This window comes from Phytophthora ramorum (assembly GCF_020800215.1).
Source record: "Phytophthora ramorum isolate Pr-102 chromosome Unknown Phyram_PR-102_s0011, whole genome shotgun sequence".
NCBI classification, from domain to species: Eukaryota; Oomycota; class Peronosporomycetes; order Peronosporales; family Peronosporaceae; genus Phytophthora; species Phytophthora ramorum.
The window spans coordinates 220,708-239,175 of NW_027150657.1; the positions used below are offsets into that span (position 1 = coordinate 220,708).

The following is an 18,468-nucleotide window of genomic DNA, read 5'->3' on the forward strand; positions in this document are numbered from 1 at the left end:
GGCTTCACCCGACGTGGGTAATATCGTTCCCACGTCAAGTTGCACAGACTCAAACTGTTCCCGGGCTGGAAGAATTCCACCCGCGGTCGACCCGGTCATCCCGGAGGGGGATCGATCGTAAGAGGGGGGAGGGGTTCGGAAATACGTCTCCTCCCAAATCTCTAGGGAGACTAACTTCCTCACGGAAGCTGTTGTTGGCATGAGCCAACAACTGTACCAGCATCAGTGCTGCACGCTTGCGGCACTTGAGGCAGCCGTGGTACATTGAGCACGCGGCGTACCTCTGGCGTACAGCCCCGTACGCCGACGCGGTCACATGGTGATGAGTGCCGTGCATGCTTGCACGCATTCGGAACATCTCAATGTTCTAGTGGCAGCCGTAGTACACGGCGAACCATTGACGTATGGGCTCACAGGCCCGTACGCCGTCGTGGTCATGAAAAAGACCGAGTGTCGTGCAGGCTTGCACACACTCCGACCGTGCCCTGATCTTGGCGATGCACGGAGCAATCGCCGGCACCAGAGTGAAGGTGGTAGAGAGTGCAGGTAACTCTCCATCATGCTTCAAGTACCGATGGGTACCTCGGTGTCGATGCCCGACACCGAAGCGTCTATGGTACGACGACCTAGACGCGGGGTGGAGCTTACTGCTCTACCCGAAATGCTCTTAGTGATGAGTAGGCTGCTAATGGCAACCGTCGTATCACTACGACGAAGCACGATGCTTAGTGCTTTGGTCAACGAATGACCTGAGCGCGTGTACGGCGCCGATGCTCCACGCGCTCAACCATGACTAGCGTGGCCCATGCAGGTCCGCTATCATGGCAGGAGGTGAGCTGCGAGCTCCATTCACTCTTGGGCTATGTGATGCCCGGGATGGTGTCGACCCACACGGGAGACACAAGACACACGAAGTGTCAGGGAGGGCCCACGGCTCCTCCCAAGTGAACTGCAGATGGTCAACGAGAACCACCGCAAGTTTGGATGCAGTAGCATCCCGTGCCGAAGCACTGTGCGCTTGCTAGTGCTGCAACGCGAGTTGCTAAGGACGTCGGCTTCGCGGCCGACATCGTCCTTTGTGCAAGGAAGCACCTCGCAGCGATCGCCACGGACACAAGTTACTGCGTGACTGTCGAGAGGGCGCGCCAGCCGTGCTGTGGCTGTGCCCGGGAATTCCCAATTTGGGAGTTCCAAATTCTGACTGAAGAATAAGGTGTGATTCTCAGATATGTGGGGGAGGATGTAACGGGGTACACCGACGTGTACCCATGTTACATAATGAGTGACGGGATGTCTCTCTTTTGTGCTCATGGTACGTGGTACCGGTTGGCGGTGAGCCAACCATTGGGCACTTGTTTAGCTTTTACTATAGTTGACTTAGAGTTTGTAAGGATCAAGCTTGGCTCACCTATAAAATATATTCAGTCTTTAAACCTACCGTCTAAGTCGTAGTCGGTTCCCTTAGACCGGGAACCGTGAACTTGTTGTTCACCGAGAGCTTACGCTCTCTAGCACTTCCTCTGTGCAAGGTACTGTGTGCCCCGTCACACCTCTGATAGCGTACCCGATACGTTGTCTTCATGTATTCCTCTAGACCCCCCCCCCAGCCCTCCTCATGAGTTGAACTGCGTCCTCTGGAGAGGCGCTGCTTTCGTTTCCTCGTTGTCATCCGGCGGGATACGAGGAGGAGGCCCATCTGGACGGCCATACTTGACTGTGACGTGTGGCTGCTCGCATTGGACGTCTCTTGCTGAATCCACCCACTCTTCATCAGAATAAAGTATAATCAGGTCTAGGGTAGGTTAAAATATGATCCCAGTTGCACTTATTAATAACACTCTCTTTTGCCAATGTCAAGAAATTAGCAGAAGGCCCCTCCATACCAAATCCCAAGCCATATTTGATTTCGCGTATGGCCTCGGTCAAAGCTGTGGTCACTGGAAAATAACAGTGTTGGTACGGTAGAAGATGACTTGCTCTGTGGCTGAACAGGCTCTTCTTGGAAGTTGTCCATGGAATAGATTAGGCGCATATTTAGGTGAAGATGCTCGGATGCTCTAAACATTTCGTAGGAACTAAATACGAAGGCAATTTGAATTCAACTCAGCTGACTTCGCTGCATGGTTGTACGAAAGTCAATCATCCTTGCGACTTGCGGGAGCTCTATCAATTATAAACAGAGTCATAGGGTCGTCGGCGGAGCAGTACGCCAGGCGTCGAGAGCTTCCATCGTATTCCTGTAGTTTTCCTGGCACCATCAGCACCGATGGAGTCGTCAGGTCACGGAACTGGCGGTGCAGGGCTCTCGAGTTTTCTAGCAATGGCAAAAGATGGTTGCGAAACTCGTCGAAGCCAACGCTCTAAGAAAACACTTGAGTTAGCAATTGAGACGCCGATCACCAACAGGCCACCGCACGACACTCACCAGGAACTCCATCGTGAACCTTCCGGTCCCCACCAACCCGCCGCCTGGGACTTGATTGATATGGCCCTTCCAGCTCTTCGCACCTGCAGCCATCGCGTCAATCAACGAACCAAAACCCATACTTGCGATGATCTCCGTACCGAATAAACTCACGTCGAAGCTCCAGTCGCGGATGGCGTAAAGTGGCAGTGAGAAGGACTGGTACGCGCTGTTCTCCTGTGCATGGTCCGACACGAAGACGAGACGGTACTGCGAGACGTAGCAGCGGCCTTCGCCCCCATAGAAGCAGCCTCCCTGCCCCGGATAACCACTACAACACCCAGCTACAGCGTGAGAACCAGCACCGACCCGCCTATTGGCTACATCCAGACGCACTTGCCGCTCTCCACTGCGAGCTTCACGTGGTGGATGAGGAAGAAGAAGGTCTCGCACGGGGACACGAGGTACGGCACCGCTCCGTGGAGCTGCACGTTGATGCTCATTCCGAACTGACAAAAATGGGTAAAAGAGGGAAGTACAAGTACGCACGTTTTGTCAAATGATCGTTGGCGCGCAAAACCAAGTTTGTCCGAAAGATGCCGCTGCTGTCGTACGAAGGTGCGTAGATAACTACATGTAGCTGCCCCCCGTGAGTCCAACCGACGCAGCACTGACACCCGATTGCTGCCAGGTGTGGAGGTGGATCTGCCCGCGGATTTGGCAGGTATCCGCTTCGAATTCGCCGCGGGGTCGCTCACGATTCGCTGCCGCAACTTCACGGGGGACGTCGTGCTCTCCAAGCGTACGTTCAAGCCTAACGCCCATTTCAGCACTGCGGCTTAACGGATAGGTCTCCACTGATAGATGCAGGAGAAACATTGAGCCAAGCGGCCGCCTCTCCGAGCAAGAAGCGCACCATTGACTTGAGTGCCAGTGACGACGACGACGAAGCAGACTCCAAGCGGCCGCGACCCAGCTTCCTCAATGAGGTAGAGCAGTCCCTGCTGCTTGCCCAGTTGAACGGCAGTAGTCAGAAGCCGAAGGGGAAAGGAAAGAAGGTCAAGGCAGATGCTGTCGAGGTGAAGAGTGACCAGTCGGTCGCTTCAGCTGATGAAGCGGAATCTGCATCGACTGCTAGTGGAAAAACGGGCAAGAAGACGCCTAGCAAGAAGAACAAGAAGGCAAGTGGTACGAAGGGACTTGCAGGCGCCTTCTTCTCGCCGGAACCGAAGCAGTCGACGTCACGCAAGGCGACGCCCGAATCCAGCAAGAAGCGCAGTCAAACACCCAAGTCACGATCGAAGCCTTCGCCGGGTAAGTCAATCAAGGACATGATTAGCGCACCGCCGAAGCCAAAGCCAGCAGGTGCGTTTATGCGGAAACGATTACATTCACGTTTTATCTTGGAAGTGCAGCAGGCGATGAGCTTAACGGGGGCTGTGGTTTGTTTGCTTACTTGCAGTTGCCATGAAGTGGGAAATGGTAGAAGCTTTGGGTAGCATCCCATCTGAACGCTGGGGTCATACCGCGACGAAAATTTCGGAAGACCGTGTAGTAGTATACGGTGGCTCTGACGACGATGAACGCACGCTAGGTGACTTGCACGTGTTTGACTTGAAGACACACCGCTGGACAACACCACTCAACTGTGAAACGATCACGCGTACTTGGCATGACTCAGTGTACCTGGCCTCGAAGAATTTAGTGCTTGTGTTTGGGGGCGAGCGCAATGCGGTTGCCGAAGGCGATCTCGATATCTTGTCGGATATCGTGGTGCTAGACACCGAGTGCTTCCTTTGGTACCCGCCTGCCGTTCGTGGATCACCACCTTCTGCAAGAAGTGGCCATACCTGCACTGCTATTGGAAACGAAGTAGTGGTGTTTGGCGGCAGTGGAGGGCGAAACCGGCAGAGTTCGGTTCACATCTTGGACAGTGGTAAGCTGTCGAGATCACGTATTACATACGGAACGACTCGAGCAAATAGACTTACTCGGAATCGTCTTGTTCATTTACTGCAGATGATTGGAATTGGAAGACAGTGAAAGTGGAGGGAAAACCGCCCAGTGCACGCACATACCACAGCGCTGTGGCCGTAGGCGACGACAAGATCATCTACTTTGGAGGCAATGACTCGTCCAAAAGTTTCAACGCGGTGCATGTGCTGCAGAAAGAGGAGAGTAAGGGAAGCGATGCTGTGTGGACGTGGTTCCACCCTTCCGTGGCTGGGGAGCCTCCGCAGGAACGCACTGGTCACTCGGCGACGGTTTTGAGCGACGGCAAGGTTCTCATTTTCGGTGGCTGGGACCCGCAGCGCGATGACGCTAATGCACCTACCAGTGTGTTCAGCGATGCATTCTTGTTGGACACGCACATATGGGAGTGGCAATCCGCTGCCTTCGCGGATAATGGAGAGGCTGAAATCGAGTCGCGAGGGCGTGTGGGACATGGCGCTGTGCTAGGTAGCAATGGCTGTGTGCACCTTTTTGGAGGACAGAATGGAGCCGAGCACCGACTCAAAGACATCTGCACAATCACAATCTCGGAGAAGCTGGATGAGCAGCCACAGGAGTCGAACCACGAAGATCAGGTCTCCAGCAGCGGTGGCGCAACAGCGAGCATATTAGAGACGAACTCCCAGTAGGACAACGTGCTTGTGCTCATGGACATAACGACCTACACATTCCTCTCCTGTGCTAGGTTTTCTAGACGGTGTGATTCATTTTTTCTCTCCTAGTGCTAGGTTTTCTTTTTTTTCTGTCTCCTTGTGCTAGGGTTTCTAGACGGGCAGTTCACGTAGTGGGGCGTCGCAGCTTCACTGTCACCAAATAGTAGAGGAACCAAGAGGAAGGCATAGATATTCATTTACTCCATGATGTCGTCCAGTTCGAGAGCGACACTGTCAAGGAAGCTGTTCATGTTTTCGTCGTCCATGGGGACTGTCACGTCAGGCGCAGCGCCAGCCTCAGGTACTTCAGTTGACGTTTGCAGCACGAGATCATCTTGCTCGAGTTTTTCTTCTTTGAAGTGTTGGCCGTCATCTTGGTCACTACCTGATGTGCACTTTACGCGAGGTGTCATAACCACGGATGTATCCTGCTGACTGGGGAGAGTAGCAGTAAATGGGAAAACCGGCGTGGTGACAGCTTCACCACTGGCGGAGGCACTTGACGCATTATGGAAACTACGGCCAGCACCAGGTGAAGAATTGACCCCAGGGGGAGGGGGGAAGAGCGAGTTGAGTGGGGGCGGTACGAAAGCTGTTGGCGGTAGCGAGCATATCGAGTCACCTTTTCCACCTTCAGAGGCTTTGCCCTGATGGCGCTGCTGCTGCATGGATTGCCCACTCACCGGTAACGCTGAACGAAAACTGGGATGAGAATTGTCGACACTGCTGGGTAATAATGATGGGTTTCCTGGCAGTGCATAGTTCTGGACAAAGCTTTGGCGTCCCTGGGACGACACGACCTTGTGCGGGTAGTACTCCTCCATCTGCACTCCTAACGTAGCAGTTTTTGCACTTGGGGCCGAACGTGGCAGTGGTACTACCTTTCCGTTACCACCGTATGGCATGCCGTTGACGCTGTACATGGGCTCTTCTTCGGAGGTTGAGGATAGCTGCAATGCCACATTTTGCTGCTGTTGAAATTGAACGTGTGCTGACACTTGTGCCTCATTCTGAGCCGAGGACGTGGACGGTGACTTGTTGGCTTGGTTCATTAGCCACTTGCGACGGGCTGCCGAGTTGAACCGGTTCTTGACGGCATTTTCCGTACGCCCAGGGAGCAGCTTCGCGATCTCACTCCACTTATTGCCCAGCTTTTGCTGCCAGCGAAACACCATATCATCTTCCTCAGGGGTCCACTGTCCCTTGCGAATGCGCGAATCGAGGTGGTTGCACCAGCGTTCGCGGCATTGTTTCCCAATGCGCCCCGGCAAATGAAGCGCAAGATCACACCAGCGAATTTTGCCTACACCATAGCGCGTGATGAGGCTCGTCAGGATACGATCCTCCTCCGGTGTCCAGGGCCCCTTGATCAAGCCAGGTTTGAGCACTTTGTTCCAACGGTGAAGACATTGGACGTCTGTGCGGCCATTGCCCAACGTCTCTGCGATCATTTTCCAGTTCTTGCCGCCAAAGCGTGCCACAGCTACACGAAGCCGCTCGTCTTCATCACGCAGCCATTTTGTGGTCACTTGAGTTCCACCGGTGCCCTTATTTTGAACCGTTTTGTCCAGGGCTGCCCGTGGCGTACTTTGGTGTTGCTGGTCTCTTGGGAAGTACCCCGTCTCCTTCTGGTTCTGGACTGGATGCAAGTGAGGAGCTTGCGCCTGGCCAAACACTGGTGCACGATGCACATCCTGGTTACTTCGGTTATAACTGACATCGCGGCTCAGTCCGAACGGACCATGCGACGACGAAGGAAATGGCAGGTGGGATAAACCCGTCAACTCGGGCAGCCTGGACGAGTGTTGATAATGGTGCGGATTTTGATGCATAGCACCACGAATATCAGCCTCAAGCTCGTTGAAGGACATCTTGAGCTCCGTATCTGCATCTGAGATAGCTGCGCCATGACTTGATGAGCTGTGCTCTCGGTTATTGTTGCTGCTATCATCGCTGAAGCAGTCGTCCAATTCGTCCTTACTTGGTGGCGGCGTACCGTGCAGCTTAAACCCGCTGGGGCCAAAGGCTTGGACAAGATATTCTTCCCGTGGAGAACATTCGCTACCCGATGAGCGATGGAGTAAAGCGTTATGGTCGAAGTGCTTCACTGTGAGCGTGCCATAATCACGCTTCGGCCTGTTCTCCAGCGCATCGTGGGGCTCCTGAGACACCAAGTTGGGCGCGGAAAAGCTGCCGCTGTCCTTGTACTCGTGAAAACTACCATAGTTGGCATTGAGCTCATTGTTGAAATCGTCAGAGTGTTCTTCATCATAGTTGTTGTCCTCCTCGTCCGAATCACTCGAGTTTTGCTGATCAATCGCCTGAGGTTGGTTGGAAGACGCCTGAGTGTACCGATACCCAAACGACGACGACGCTGGTGGAACTAGATGGCCACTTGAGCTGTTCTCTACAGCGCGGGACATTAAATACGTGGGTGAACACAAGCTGTCCTCGCACGACGAAATAGAATATAGAAAGCACTTACTTTCGCTGAATGGGGGGAGCTCGGGGCGCCGCAACGCCCCAGGGTAGGAAGCCGGGGGCGGTGTGTAGTCGTGACGAGAGGGGGAGGATGATGCCTCAAAGTTGGTCGCCGCAAAGTTGTTATCGTTGTTCAGGCTCTGGTGGCGTTTGCGATTCGGGTGAGTACGCGCGTTGTCGCTGCCATGAAATAGACCCTCCAGGTCGTCCAGACCTGCACACGAAAGGCTTCTCTTGGGCGACGGCCTGCGAACAAATGGCATGCGTTAGCCTTCACCGCGCTGTAGCCAAACAAAGAGGCCCGGACAAACCATACCTGCTGAGCGCGGAATGTGGGTGCATGCCAGACAGGATGCGAAACGAGCGGACTCGCGGAGGGTGGGGCGGATTGGGACGTACGCAGATGTCGAAAGCTACTTGCAGAACTCACCAAGACGAAGAATACCACCGGCCATATCCTTGGCAGCCGTGTGCACCCTCGCGTTAGCTCTGGCAAGTTGAGTTGAACAGCTCTCGTGCTCTCCTCGCTTGCGAATGCGCTTTGGAGCTTGAGAGGAGGCTGTTGTCGCTTTTCTTCATCGTCGCACAACTCCCAAAACAAACGAAGCATAAAACACCAGCCAACGCAAGGGCCCGTACAAAAATAGTGGCGAAACAGCGGGCCCAACAGCTCTTCAATCAGGATTTCTCCGCCACCCAGTCCAGACAATTATCATTAGCGCAGAGGGCTTCGGAAATCTGACAGACAAGGCAGCCATCGACATTGCTCGCTGCCTCAGTCGTAGGATTAGTGCTGCTATACATGAAGGCCACCTATCTATCCACGCCAACCAGCAAGCTTAAACTGGCATCGACAAAAGAACCAAAGCAGCCTTCTTCTTTCCGTACCCTGCAACCATATACCCCTGCAAGACAAATCACAGCATCTTCAAGTACTCGCACCTTCATTCTTTTTCAGACTTTGCAGTGGCTGGGCGATTCCTTGCACACCGCTCTTCCTGTGCGATACCTGTCTCCCTCCGTCCTGCAGCGGTTGTGCTCTATGCAGTTGGAGTAATATCGCTCCGACAACGCAGGCGCCGACACGATGGTCCATATCCAGGACTCCCGCCTCTCAGTCTGCTATCCACACCCTGAAACTCTGCTTACTCGCTGGGAATGCCAACAGAGCGCAGCTTCTCCTCGAGCGTTCGGAACTCCTTATCATTCACGGCATTGAGCTCCTCGTCAACCCACTCCTCGATGCCGCGCACCTCGGGGATGTAGTGCTTCAGCATGTTCTCCACGCCGTGCTTGAGCGTCACGGAGGAGCTCGGGCAGCCTGCGCAGGAACCCGCGAGCTGGACCATGACCACGCCCGTCTTCTCATCGAACCCCTTGTAGAAAATGTCGCCGCCGTCGTCCTGCACCGAGGGTCGGATGCGCTGCTCCAGCAGCTCCTTGATCATAGCCACCACCTCGTCATCCTCCGGCAGGATCGTCGTGTCCTACAGCACGGTGCAAAAGCAACAACCCCATCAGCTCAGAACCCCCAACCATTAACAGCAAAGTCCCCGCCTCTCATCTCACCGTGACGACCGGCTCGTCGGACATCACTTCCTCGTTCGACGCGAAAAAGTCCATGATCGTCGCGAAGATCTCGGCGTTCAAAGCCTGTCATCATCAGCAGGATCAGTACCATCTCTCAGCTACAGCCACCTCAACAACAAGTCGACGTACATCCCAGTCCTCGTCCTCCGTCTTGGTGACCGAGATGAAATCCTTGCCGAAGAACACGCGCGTCACGCCCTCGATCTGGAAGAGTTTTTTGGCCAGTGGCGAGCGACGCACCTCCTCCGAGCTGAGCGTAAAGTCCTGCGCACAAAACATCCATTAGCCATTTACAAGACGCGCTATTGACGCCTAAAACAACGCACCACGCCCGTCGTGAAGCGCTCGTCCAGCACCGTGCGGCCAGGGAGGAACTTGACGCTCAGCGGGTTGGGCGTCGGCTCCGTCTGGATAAACATGGAGCGTAGCGCGCCGCCGCGAGCCAAAAACGGAGACGTGGAGCGACACTTCGGCGCGGAGAACGCGCGGCCGGCAAGCGGCTGCGAGTGCACCAAGCGCGTGGTCAAGGACGCCGCGGCACTGCGACGCGCCAGAGCGCGCAGGAGCTGGCGGCTGCGTGGGAACATGGTGGTGAGCTGCTTGCTGCGACCTGCGGTGGAGATTACGAACTGATAGGACTGTGGACGGATTGGCCGCCGTTATCAGCCAGTAAACAGTGGGAAAAATGTTATTGCCACTTGGTTCTGCTATTGCCACTGATCGAGGCACTGATTGTGGTTGTCTATTGTACGGGGTGTCCGTGCTCGTCCCAGAGCGGAATGTCGACCACGTTGGGCCACACGAAGTAGTCGATGAGCAGGTCGTACAGGAATGTGTGCAGCCTGGTGAGAAGTGTCAGATCGCTAAGTGAAATTGGTGCAGATTGAAGCAGACGTACCACTCGGAGACGAACGGGACGTTGGCGATGTTGATCTTCGCTGCGGTGAGTGAGAAGTCGAAGAACGGCCGGCTGCACGCACGTGGAATACGCATAAGGAAAATAGTCGGGTGTGCGGAGCCAGACAAAGTGTAGACTTACGTGGTGAACGACAGGCTGAGCCCACGGAAGCACGGCCAGTACTTGGCCAGCGGGTTGAGCGTGATCCGCAGCGTGCCGACGAGGAGAAGCTCGCGCAATGACAAACACACGGCTGCTCCAAGATGTGAAACCATCTTGAGGTCAGCAACAAAGCTCTTCTTGTCCATGACGACGCGAACCTCCACGTCCAGCGTCACTTCGTCTGTTAGAGTATTGGCGGAAACAAACTTGACACTGGAAATCTGCGGCGCCTTGGAGCCCAGATCCAAACGAACGAGCGACAGTGAGTTCATGAAGGCTGGCTTCTGCGCGTCCAGGACTGGGTTCAAACTTCCACACACCGAATTCTACACAGCGAAACCTGTCGTGGTCAGAGCGAGCAGATCACTCGCAAACGCAACAGAGGCCACACTCACCTCAATAGCTGTCTTGAGGTACGGCCAGCCACTGGACGCAGGTGAGGCAGAGGAGTTAGCTGGGCCAATTTCAAAGCAACTGGTGAGCAACGTACGTGGTAAACACTTTGTTGAGCCACTCGACTCGATCCACGTCCGGGTGTCGTATCCAGTTCGGGACCTAGCATCCAAGTCAAAGACAAAGTCTTCAGTACGAAACAAGTCAAGTATGATCATGGACACGCACTGCCAGAAACCTCGAAGTGAGTGATCTCGGGGCACGCTTGGCTTTCTGGAGTATCTCGAAATTCAACGAGAGCTCTTCGCTGCCAACGCCGTCGTCGCTGGGTCTTGAAGTCAGCGTATCCCCACATGTAAATGAAAACACTCGCAGTACCGATGCCAAATAGTAAATTGCAGGTACTGGCCAGATACACTGCTACGGAAGTGAGAGTCCATGATGAAAATGACTGCTGGTTGTAGAAGTGTGCAAGAGCCCCTGCCAACGCAAGAGGAAGGAAGACGGACGCATCCGACACACCAGCAATAGTAGCTACGCCAAGCATCACCGTCAGGACAAAAAGCGCTACGGGCTCTGGGTCTCCCACCAACTCTAGCGAGTTATTCTGCTGGTGGGTGCTAGTAGCGTCGATCCACTTGGACCTGGCTGCGTATCTACAGCAGTAGGTTTCATCTCGTCGTGTGTTTTAGTCGGACCAGTGCTCTTGACTGGCGAAACAGCGGTGGCCGTGGCTGTACTGCTGAGGCTGAGGGCTGCAGTGGGGCTCATAGCGCGAAAAGAACGAGATCGGGAGGACTCAACACTGCAAGTTGTGTCAGATGATACATCTGCAGGTGCTTTGGTAGAGCGCTTCCAGGGACTCGGCTTTGGAGACGCGGGATTGGATTCTACGGGCGACGAGGGTGTCTCTGTCGCCGTACTGCTCATGGGGCTTCGTGTGTGTTGCTGCTTGTCGTGTGAAAACATGAAGCTCCAGCGATTTAGCGCCGATGGCTGTCGCTCCCCAGTCACACTGGATGAGCGGGTCGGTGTCAGCATAGTTCGTCCAGCGATAGCAATTCGGGCTGCTGGATCGATCACAAGACGCTGAGTAAGTTTATCACGAGCTGCTGCAAATGCTGAGCTGGACGTAGGACTTGAACCGGGGCTAGTAGCATTGGATGCACATGCCCGATCGTCACCCGAGATAGCAGCAGCAGCGAGTGCAGCGCGCATTTCATCACTGTCGCTGAAGCGCCGGAGAGGCTCAACCGATGATGATGTCGTGGGGCTCCGGAATAACTCGCTATCTAACGTGGTGGCTCGCTTGATAGCCATGTGGATACACTTCACCCACAGCATGCGAGTTTGGTTCTCCTCGAAGAAAATAAAGCCTTGGGGCTGCAAGCGGACGGTGTTTTTCTTCTTCCAAGTTCTCACCTCCACACAGAAGCATTTTTCCATGACGATGTTGGCGTTGTCCGACTCGAAACTCAGCACCGCATCTGCCAGCGACAACAAGTACACGAGTTCCGTGCGGTCATTGCTGTAAGCAGGTGCACGACAGTTGTTAGCACCCGCACCCGTGATATTTGACGACAGCAGCCACGGACTCACTTGTAAATCTCGAGCGCGTGCTTCGTGGAGTTGGCCACCACGTAGTGCGCCGATTTGGACAGCAGAAAGCGCTGCCGCTGCTTTTTCTTGCGGTGCACGACCATGAGGCCTTCGATGGAGTCGTGGTCGAGCGAAGACGTGTTCTTGGCCGTTGTAGGAATCCTCACGGACCGAAGTCCATTGTTGTCTCCATCACCCGCGGCTTCAGTAGTTGGAGCCTGCGACTCGGAGCAGGTGGAGACCTCCGCCGTGGATGCAGCCGGCGAGAGCGACATTCCGACAGAAAAACACTGCACTGTAGGACGGAGCGTGAAGAGAAAAAGAGGGGCGCCACATTACTGCAGAGACTCCGCATATAGGCGGCGGTTGAAACAGCCAAGCAAGCCAATCCAAGCTTTCCTGCTGTGGATTTCTACCAGGTTATTGCAGCAAGCTCAATGATTAAAAGGCCAAGTCGGAGCTCGAGCGAGCGCCCGTGAATCACCCCAAGCAACTTGGCTTTGCGTTTGCTAGGAACCTTATCCGTAGTTGAAGTGATTCATTATGTGTCCTACATACTATTATGTGGTAGACACCACATATATTTCAGGCCCCCTCATACAAACGCAAAGAAGCGAGAGATACCGAGCAGCGCCGACGCTCTTAACTCACTCTCTCTCTCCGTCCCTTCGACTCCTCGAACGCCATGGACGATACCGCCCAGCGCAGTCTGCTCCTATGGGTACGCGCATCACAGCCACGTCTCGCTCTCCCCACAACCAGGGGATCCACCCCAAATTTCAACCATTCAAACCTTTTTTTTCTATTGCGAGTGTAGGTGCAGAGCTTCCACGAGAAGCTGGCGACGGACGTGCAGGTCTCAATCATGGAGGATCTATGCGATGGCGTCTTCCTGTCCAAGATCATGCACCACATGTGCGTGCTCCTGCCACCATCTGCATTGTTAGGCAAACGCACTGACTGACGCGATTGCTGCCCTTCTCTCTCTGTGCCCAGTGACTCGGAGTACGTGAACTTGGAGCAGATCAATGAGCAGCCGGGAGCCAACTGGGCGCTCAAGTCCAACAACCTCAAGACGCTGCTGCGAGCGGTGGAGCAGTTTTACATGGACGAGCTGGGCCAGATATGCCGTGCTGACGAGCTGGTGGACCCGCTGCTCATCGCCAAGGAGAACGATGTGCACGAGGTGGCCAAGTTCACGGAGCTGCTGTTGGGCTGCGCTGTGCAGTGCCCGAACAAGTCCGAATACATCCACCCCATCATGCAGATGGGCCCGTCCGAGCAGGCCAGCCTGATGCACGCGATCGAGAACCTCATGCACCGTTTCCAGCCCACATCTCCTGGCGGAGCGTCGAACCCTAGCCGTCGCAACTCCATGGCCCACGGTACGTCCTTTGACGAGATGGCTTCTCCTTCGTCGATGTCGTCGGTATCAGCCGCGACTTTGGCGGCGGGAAGCTCTACAGAAGCACTAGCTGCGCAGTTGGCGCAGGCACTGGAGCGCAGCTCGTCCATGGAGCTCAGGTATCTGGATATGGAACGGGACAAGCGAGAGTTGACGGAGCGCTTCGAGCGTACTTTGACAGAGCACCGGGAGCTTGCCGATAAATACACAGCCCTCGAAGGTGAACGCGACCAACTTCGCAGCGAGCGCCAGAATACTCTCACTCGTGACAACAAGAAGATCCAACAGATCGTGGACAATGAAGTTCACGCGCTCCAAATGCAGCTGGAGGAGAAGGATCTCGAGCTGAACCGTGTGAAACGCGAGTCTGGGGAACGTCTCATGATGCTGGAGAACGAAGTCCGTCGTCAGGCTGACGAACTCGATATTTCACGCTCCAAACTGGGGACGCTGAACAAACTTGAGGCTAGCGTGACCAAGTACAAGAAGAAATTGGAAGAGATGAACTCGATGCGTGCTCAGGTACGCGAACTGGAGACCCTCAACGCACAGTATTTGGACAAGGTGGTGGACCTAGAAAGCACCATCAAGACCATGCCCGGACTAAAGAACCTGGTGGAGAGGTACAAGAACCAGGTTGTAGAGCTTGAGACGGCCAATGTTCAGGCTAGTTCCAACGTCAATGTCAAAGAACAGAAGATTCGGAGACTGCAGGAAGAACTCGATAGTGCGCTGGGTGGCAAGGAGTTTCTCGAGTCGCAAGTGGAGGAGCTCCGAACACAACTCGCTAGTATCCAGTACCGCGAAGGCAACGATGACGGAATGGCAGCGGGTGAAAGTAGCGCAGTTAACGGAGGGGGTTTAAGTGCCGACTTGCTGCTAGGTCGCGACTCTATCAGTGGCTTGAGGGAGCGTGTTGCTCGTTTGGAGCGTGAAAATACCGAGCTGAAGAATGGCAATGCTGACGCAGGGCAGGCCGAGTTGGCAAATGATCTCGACATGGCAGTGAAGGCCAAGGAGGCGCTCCAAGTATCTCTATTTCAGATGCAGAAGCAGAACGACCAGTTTTCCGAAGATCTGCGCAACGCACGAATTCAAAACGAACAGCAACAGATGCTGTCGCAAATTCAACAAAATCAGACCCATCCTCATCAACTGCAGCAGCAATCGCAGCAGCAGTGGCAGACTGCGCCGGATGGATCGGAGCCGATGCAGGTCTCCAACGACTTTGCAGTCAGCGAGGGGGCAGCAGCAGCCGGAACTGCCGGCCTTGCGACGCCTGCCACACTCGAAGCTGGCGTTGCTATGGGCCCTGGTGGAGTTATGCAAGCGCCCGTGCCAACTCCCGGTGGTGCTGTCGTGGTAACGAGCAGCAACAATGCGCTTTCGTCGGCCCAAATCGCAGAGTATCAGGACAAGCTAGAGAAGCTGGTACGTGAGCGGATAGTGAAAAGCGGTGGGTTTGAGATTCGTTGTACTCACAAGTTGGTATGTTGTCCCACCGCAACAGGAAATCGAGGCAGAAGCCGTGGACTCGTTGCGCGCAACGGTGACAGAGCTGACGAAGCGTCTAAAGGAAAAGGAGTCCGTGATCAACGAGCTCTCGGAGCAGCGCGCGAAGCTGGAAAACTACACGAAGAAAACCCTTCACGCTGTGCAGACGAAATATATGGTGGCCGTGAGCTCGCACCGCAACCAGGTCAACGAGAAGCAGGAGCGTGTGGATTTCTTAGAAAAAAAGATGAAGGAGGTCCGCGCCTCATACTCTCGCGAGCAGGCTCTCATGATGTCATCATTCTACGAGGTACGGATGAACCTGGTGGTTGTTGTGGGCGATGTTTTCGATGCTGATGTTTGTTCGCATGACAGATTGGGACAGAAATGCAGCGTCGTACAATGATGCCCCAGGGCCCGGCTGTCGGGGCTCCGGGCGCCGGCTCGTGGCTTGCAAACAAGAGGACAGAAGAGCGCGCCAAAAGGCGGCAAGGAGCATGAGCACGGCAAAACTGCGTTTGCCGTGGCGTCCTTCACTCATAACGGTGAATGGGGCGTGCAGTCGTGCTTCGACGACAATACAGGAAGGGGGGCGCCTTTGTACGAGGTGAAGATATATCAATCCTGAAAGAGATTTGTGTCATGTATCTTGTCGGCTGCGGTCTGCTGTTGTTTCTCTTGCATGCATCGTCCAACTTGCTTACGATTGATGAGATAAGCATAGGAGGTGAGCTTTCTGTTGCTAGTCGACCACGTTCACGCCTAGGTTCACAAGCGCGCGAGTGGCCTGTTGGCATATCCGGTCGTTGGTGGAGCGCACGAGTGACTGAAGAGCCTCCACGCCGCCCAGCTCTACAATCGCTTGCTTGTTTTCCGCTGCAGACACAGATCGCGACTGTCAACCAATGTGCAACAAAGACAGCAATTGATCTGTGCTGTTTTGACGTACGATTGACCGACAGATTGCGTAGTGCGCGGGCCACTTGAGATTGCAACTCCACAGACTCTGAGTGCGCTCCGTCAATGATAGGCTTCAAGCCGCCTTTACGTGCAATCTCCACCTCATTGGCATCTATTGCTCACACACACAGCGATACCCCACGTCAGAAACAGAGCCAACAACGGAGGTCTTCGTATTGTCGCTCGCTACCATTGACGGCCAAATTTGCAAGCGCTGCGATGGCTTCTACAGCGACACCAATCTGGCGGGAGTTGGCCAAGTCAATGAGCGGCTTGATGCCGCCTGCCTTGGCAATCCGCTCCTTATTGTCCACTGTAGCAGCAAACAAGGCACCCGTCACTACCCGTATCAAGCGAATTCACCACTAAAAAATGGAGTTCGAACCGTTCACGCCGAGATTGGCGAGTGCCTTGGCAGCCTGCCGCTGCACGTGTTCGTTCGTGCTGCCCAGGAGGTCAATGAGCATGTCGATGCCTCCTTCCGTCGCCATCTTGGACTGGTTCTCAGCTGCACAACGCAACAAGCAAGTCCCTCAATTGCAGCACCAACCTAGCTAGCTACCCAAACGCTCCAGCTTACAGTTGACCGAGAGGTTGGCGAGTGCGTGCGCCGCCAGACGCTGCACCTCCGTATCCTTGGACTTGGTGAGCGGCAGCAGCAGCTCCAGCCCGTCCAGCTCCACAATTTGCACCTGTCGATCCGCTGCACCAGCACGAAGACCACCATGCCATCGATCAATAGTTTATCCCCATAGTTTATCCCATAGCTATCCTGCTACCCACGTTTCACGGCCTCGTTGGCCAACTTCTCGGCGACTTCTCGCTGCAGCGCCGTGTCCGCCGAGCGCGCGTACACGATCAGTCGCTGCAGATTCACGCGCAGCGCCTCGGTGAAGGCCTCATCTGGACGGACGCAAGAGCTCGTTAGACTCGCGACTGGAGGCGGAGACTCGGGCCCACGCACCGTCGGCTTCGTCGAACGTGAACTCGTCCTTGCTGCCCTTGGTGCCCTTGGCTCCGGCGTTCCCCATGATTAAGGAGGGGCTTGCAGTTTGGCGAGTGAGCCGACGCGTCGTCGGCAAAGTATCTTGGCCGATACATTGGTCCGGTTAAGTACGAGAATGACATGTATTAGCATTTTCATCGTTCGGAGATGCAGGGATACGGCCGAAGGGGTCTGAGTACATTGGATCTGTGTTGGCTGGCCGGTTGGGTCACGGGCGTCGGGAACAGCGTGTCTTGCGGCAGCTTGGTGCTGCCCGACAGTCTCAGATTGAACATTGACAACACGCCGATAGAACGCTGTGACCAACGCTGCCCTTGTTCGGACGACGTTGAGCTTCTCAGCTCGTGCCGTCGAAGGATTGCAAGGACCTTGTAGTGGCCCGCACTCGCAGCGAGACGTTCAGCATTCCACCCGAAGGCATCTCGGATTGAGGTGTTGGCGCCGCGCTTGAGAAGGAGGCGCACGAGTTTCGCGCCGCCGTTGGCAGCCGCTCGAAGAAGAGGCGTCTTGCCGGAGCTGTCGAGTGCGTTCACAGACGCGCCGTGCTCCAAGAGCAGTCGAGCGACCTCGTGTCTCCCCCAGGAGGCTGCGAAATGGAGAGCCGTCGCCCCGTAGCCGTTTCGAACGTCCACCGACGCGTTGTTCTCCAGAAGGAAGCGCACGGTTTTGACGTCTCCGTCTCGAGCTGCAAACAGCAGCAAGGTGTAGCCGTACGCGTCGGTCGCGTTGACGTCCTGGTCCGGGACAAGCTGCCGTTCGGACTCATTTGCCGACGTCGATCGCAGTGGTGCCATGGACCGGTTGATGTTCCCCATCGCTTGGCCCGTTGCGTCGATTGCACGAATGAGCCGCTACGTAGCGATGACCCATTTTCGTACGGGACGGAGTCGCGTAACGCACAGCATGCTGTGGACAGTAATAGTGGACAGTAACTCGACTAAGAGTTCAACGTTGGGGAGTGTGAACCCGCTGCACCACAGTAGGCAGCATTGGGAACGCGAAAAACGTAGGAGCTTTACTGAAAAGATAGTTGAGCGAGACTTCAATCCGAAAGTTGAAGTTCGCGGTCCCGGCCGTATCACATATGGCTACATTTACATGGCTACACCTAGACGTACCTAACCGAGGTTCTGAGAGAACACTTTGAGGAGCTTCATGACGGCGGGCTTGAGACCGCTGCCGGGCGTTTCGACAGCCGTGCACGCCGCGTTCCCCCGCTGACGGCTATCCCGCAGGTGGTGGAAGCGATCAGCTCGCTGCTGGACTATTCCGCGCTCTGGAACCTCGAAGACGCGAGCTCGATCGGCGATTTGCGTCTCGTGAAGCGCATCGCGGCCCACGACCAGCGCCGCTTGGCGATTGTGGACCCTCCGCCGTCGGATTTGGCTCGTCGCGCCGCGTTCACTGCTG

General features: G+C 55.2%; 8 protein-coding genes across 8 annotated transcripts; 2 read left to right on the top strand and 6 right to left on the bottom strand.

The window, feature by feature from the left end:
* Positions 1–2,135: 2,135 nt before the first annotated feature.
* KRP23_10856 (WW domain-binding protein 2) lies at positions 2,136–2,907 on the bottom strand (the record flags this gene model as incomplete). The annotated part of the gene is made up of 4 exons (XM_067881345.1): positions 2,136–2,360; positions 2,426–2,508; positions 2,566–2,735; positions 2,801–2,907. 4 exons carry the CDS (start codon positions 2,905–2,907, stop codon positions 2,136–2,138), a joined length of 585 nt encoding a protein of 194 aa, XP_067740664.1.
* A 93-nt stretch (positions 2,908–3,000) lies between these two features.
* KRP23_10857 (RING finger protein B) lies at positions 3,001–5,046 on the top strand (the record flags this gene model as incomplete). Its single annotated transcript, XM_067881346.1, has 5 exons — positions 3,001–3,022; positions 3,096–3,206; positions 3,269–3,769; positions 3,867–4,340; positions 4,424–5,046. The coding sequence occupies 5 exons, from the start codon at positions 3,001–3,003 to the stop codon at positions 5,044–5,046; spliced, it is 1,731 nt and encodes a 576-aa protein (XP_067740665.1).
* A 221-nt stretch (positions 5,047–5,267) lies between these two features.
* KRP23_10858 (Transcriptional activator Myb) lies at positions 5,268–7,893 on the bottom strand (the record flags this gene model as incomplete). Its single annotated transcript, XM_067881347.1, has 3 exons — positions 5,268–7,477; positions 7,556–7,797; positions 7,868–7,893. 3 exons carry the CDS (start codon positions 7,891–7,893, stop codon positions 5,268–5,270), a joined length of 2,478 nt encoding a protein of 825 aa, XP_067740666.1.
* An 803-nt stretch (positions 7,894–8,696) lies between these two features.
* Positions 8,697–9,728, bottom strand: KRP23_10859 (NFU1 iron-sulfur cluster scaffold-like protein, mitochondrial; the record flags this gene model as incomplete). Its single annotated transcript, XM_067881348.1, has 4 exons — positions 8,697–9,038; positions 9,121–9,204; positions 9,271–9,405; positions 9,468–9,728. The coding sequence occupies 4 exons, from the start codon at positions 9,726–9,728 to the stop codon at positions 8,697–8,699; spliced, it is 822 nt and encodes a 273-aa protein (XP_067740667.1).
* A 155-nt stretch (positions 9,729–9,883) lies between these two features.
* KRP23_10860 (Synaptotagmin-1) lies at positions 9,884–12,468 on the bottom strand (the record flags this gene model as incomplete). Its single annotated transcript, XM_067881350.1, has 8 exons — positions 9,884–9,983; positions 10,040–10,111; positions 10,181–10,527; positions 10,597–10,627; positions 10,692–10,756; positions 10,823–10,925; positions 11,934–12,122; positions 12,194–12,468. 8 exons carry the CDS (start codon positions 12,466–12,468, stop codon positions 9,884–9,886), a joined length of 1,182 nt encoding a protein of 393 aa, XP_067740668.1.
* A 410-nt stretch (positions 12,469–12,878) lies between these two features.
* KRP23_10861 (Protein Hook-like protein 1) lies at positions 12,879–15,593 on the top strand (the record flags this gene model as incomplete). The annotated part of the gene is made up of 5 exons (XM_067881351.1): positions 12,879–12,914; positions 13,011–13,108; positions 13,190–15,029; positions 15,109–15,402; positions 15,468–15,593. 5 exons carry the CDS (start codon positions 12,879–12,881, stop codon positions 15,591–15,593), a joined length of 2,394 nt encoding a protein of 797 aa, XP_067740669.1.
* Positions 15,594–15,834: 241 nt separating this feature from the next.
* On the bottom strand, positions 15,835–17,083 carry KRP23_10862 (Vacuolar protein 8; the record flags this gene model as incomplete). Its single annotated transcript, XM_067881352.1, has 7 exons — positions 15,835–15,968; positions 16,042–16,164; positions 16,243–16,365; positions 16,438–16,560; positions 16,633–16,755; positions 16,836–16,955; positions 17,017–17,083. The coding sequence occupies 7 exons, from the start codon at positions 17,081–17,083 to the stop codon at positions 15,835–15,837; spliced, it is 813 nt and encodes a 270-aa protein (XP_067740670.1).
* A 109-nt stretch (positions 17,084–17,192) lies between these two features.
* Positions 17,193–17,873, bottom strand: KRP23_10863 (Ankyrin repeat family A protein 2; the record flags this gene model as incomplete). Its single annotated transcript, XM_067881353.1, has 1 exon — positions 17,193–17,873. The coding sequence occupies one exon, from the start codon at positions 17,871–17,873 to the stop codon at positions 17,193–17,195; it is 681 nt and encodes a 226-aa protein (XP_067740671.1).
* Positions 17,874–18,468: the final 595 nt, after the last annotated feature.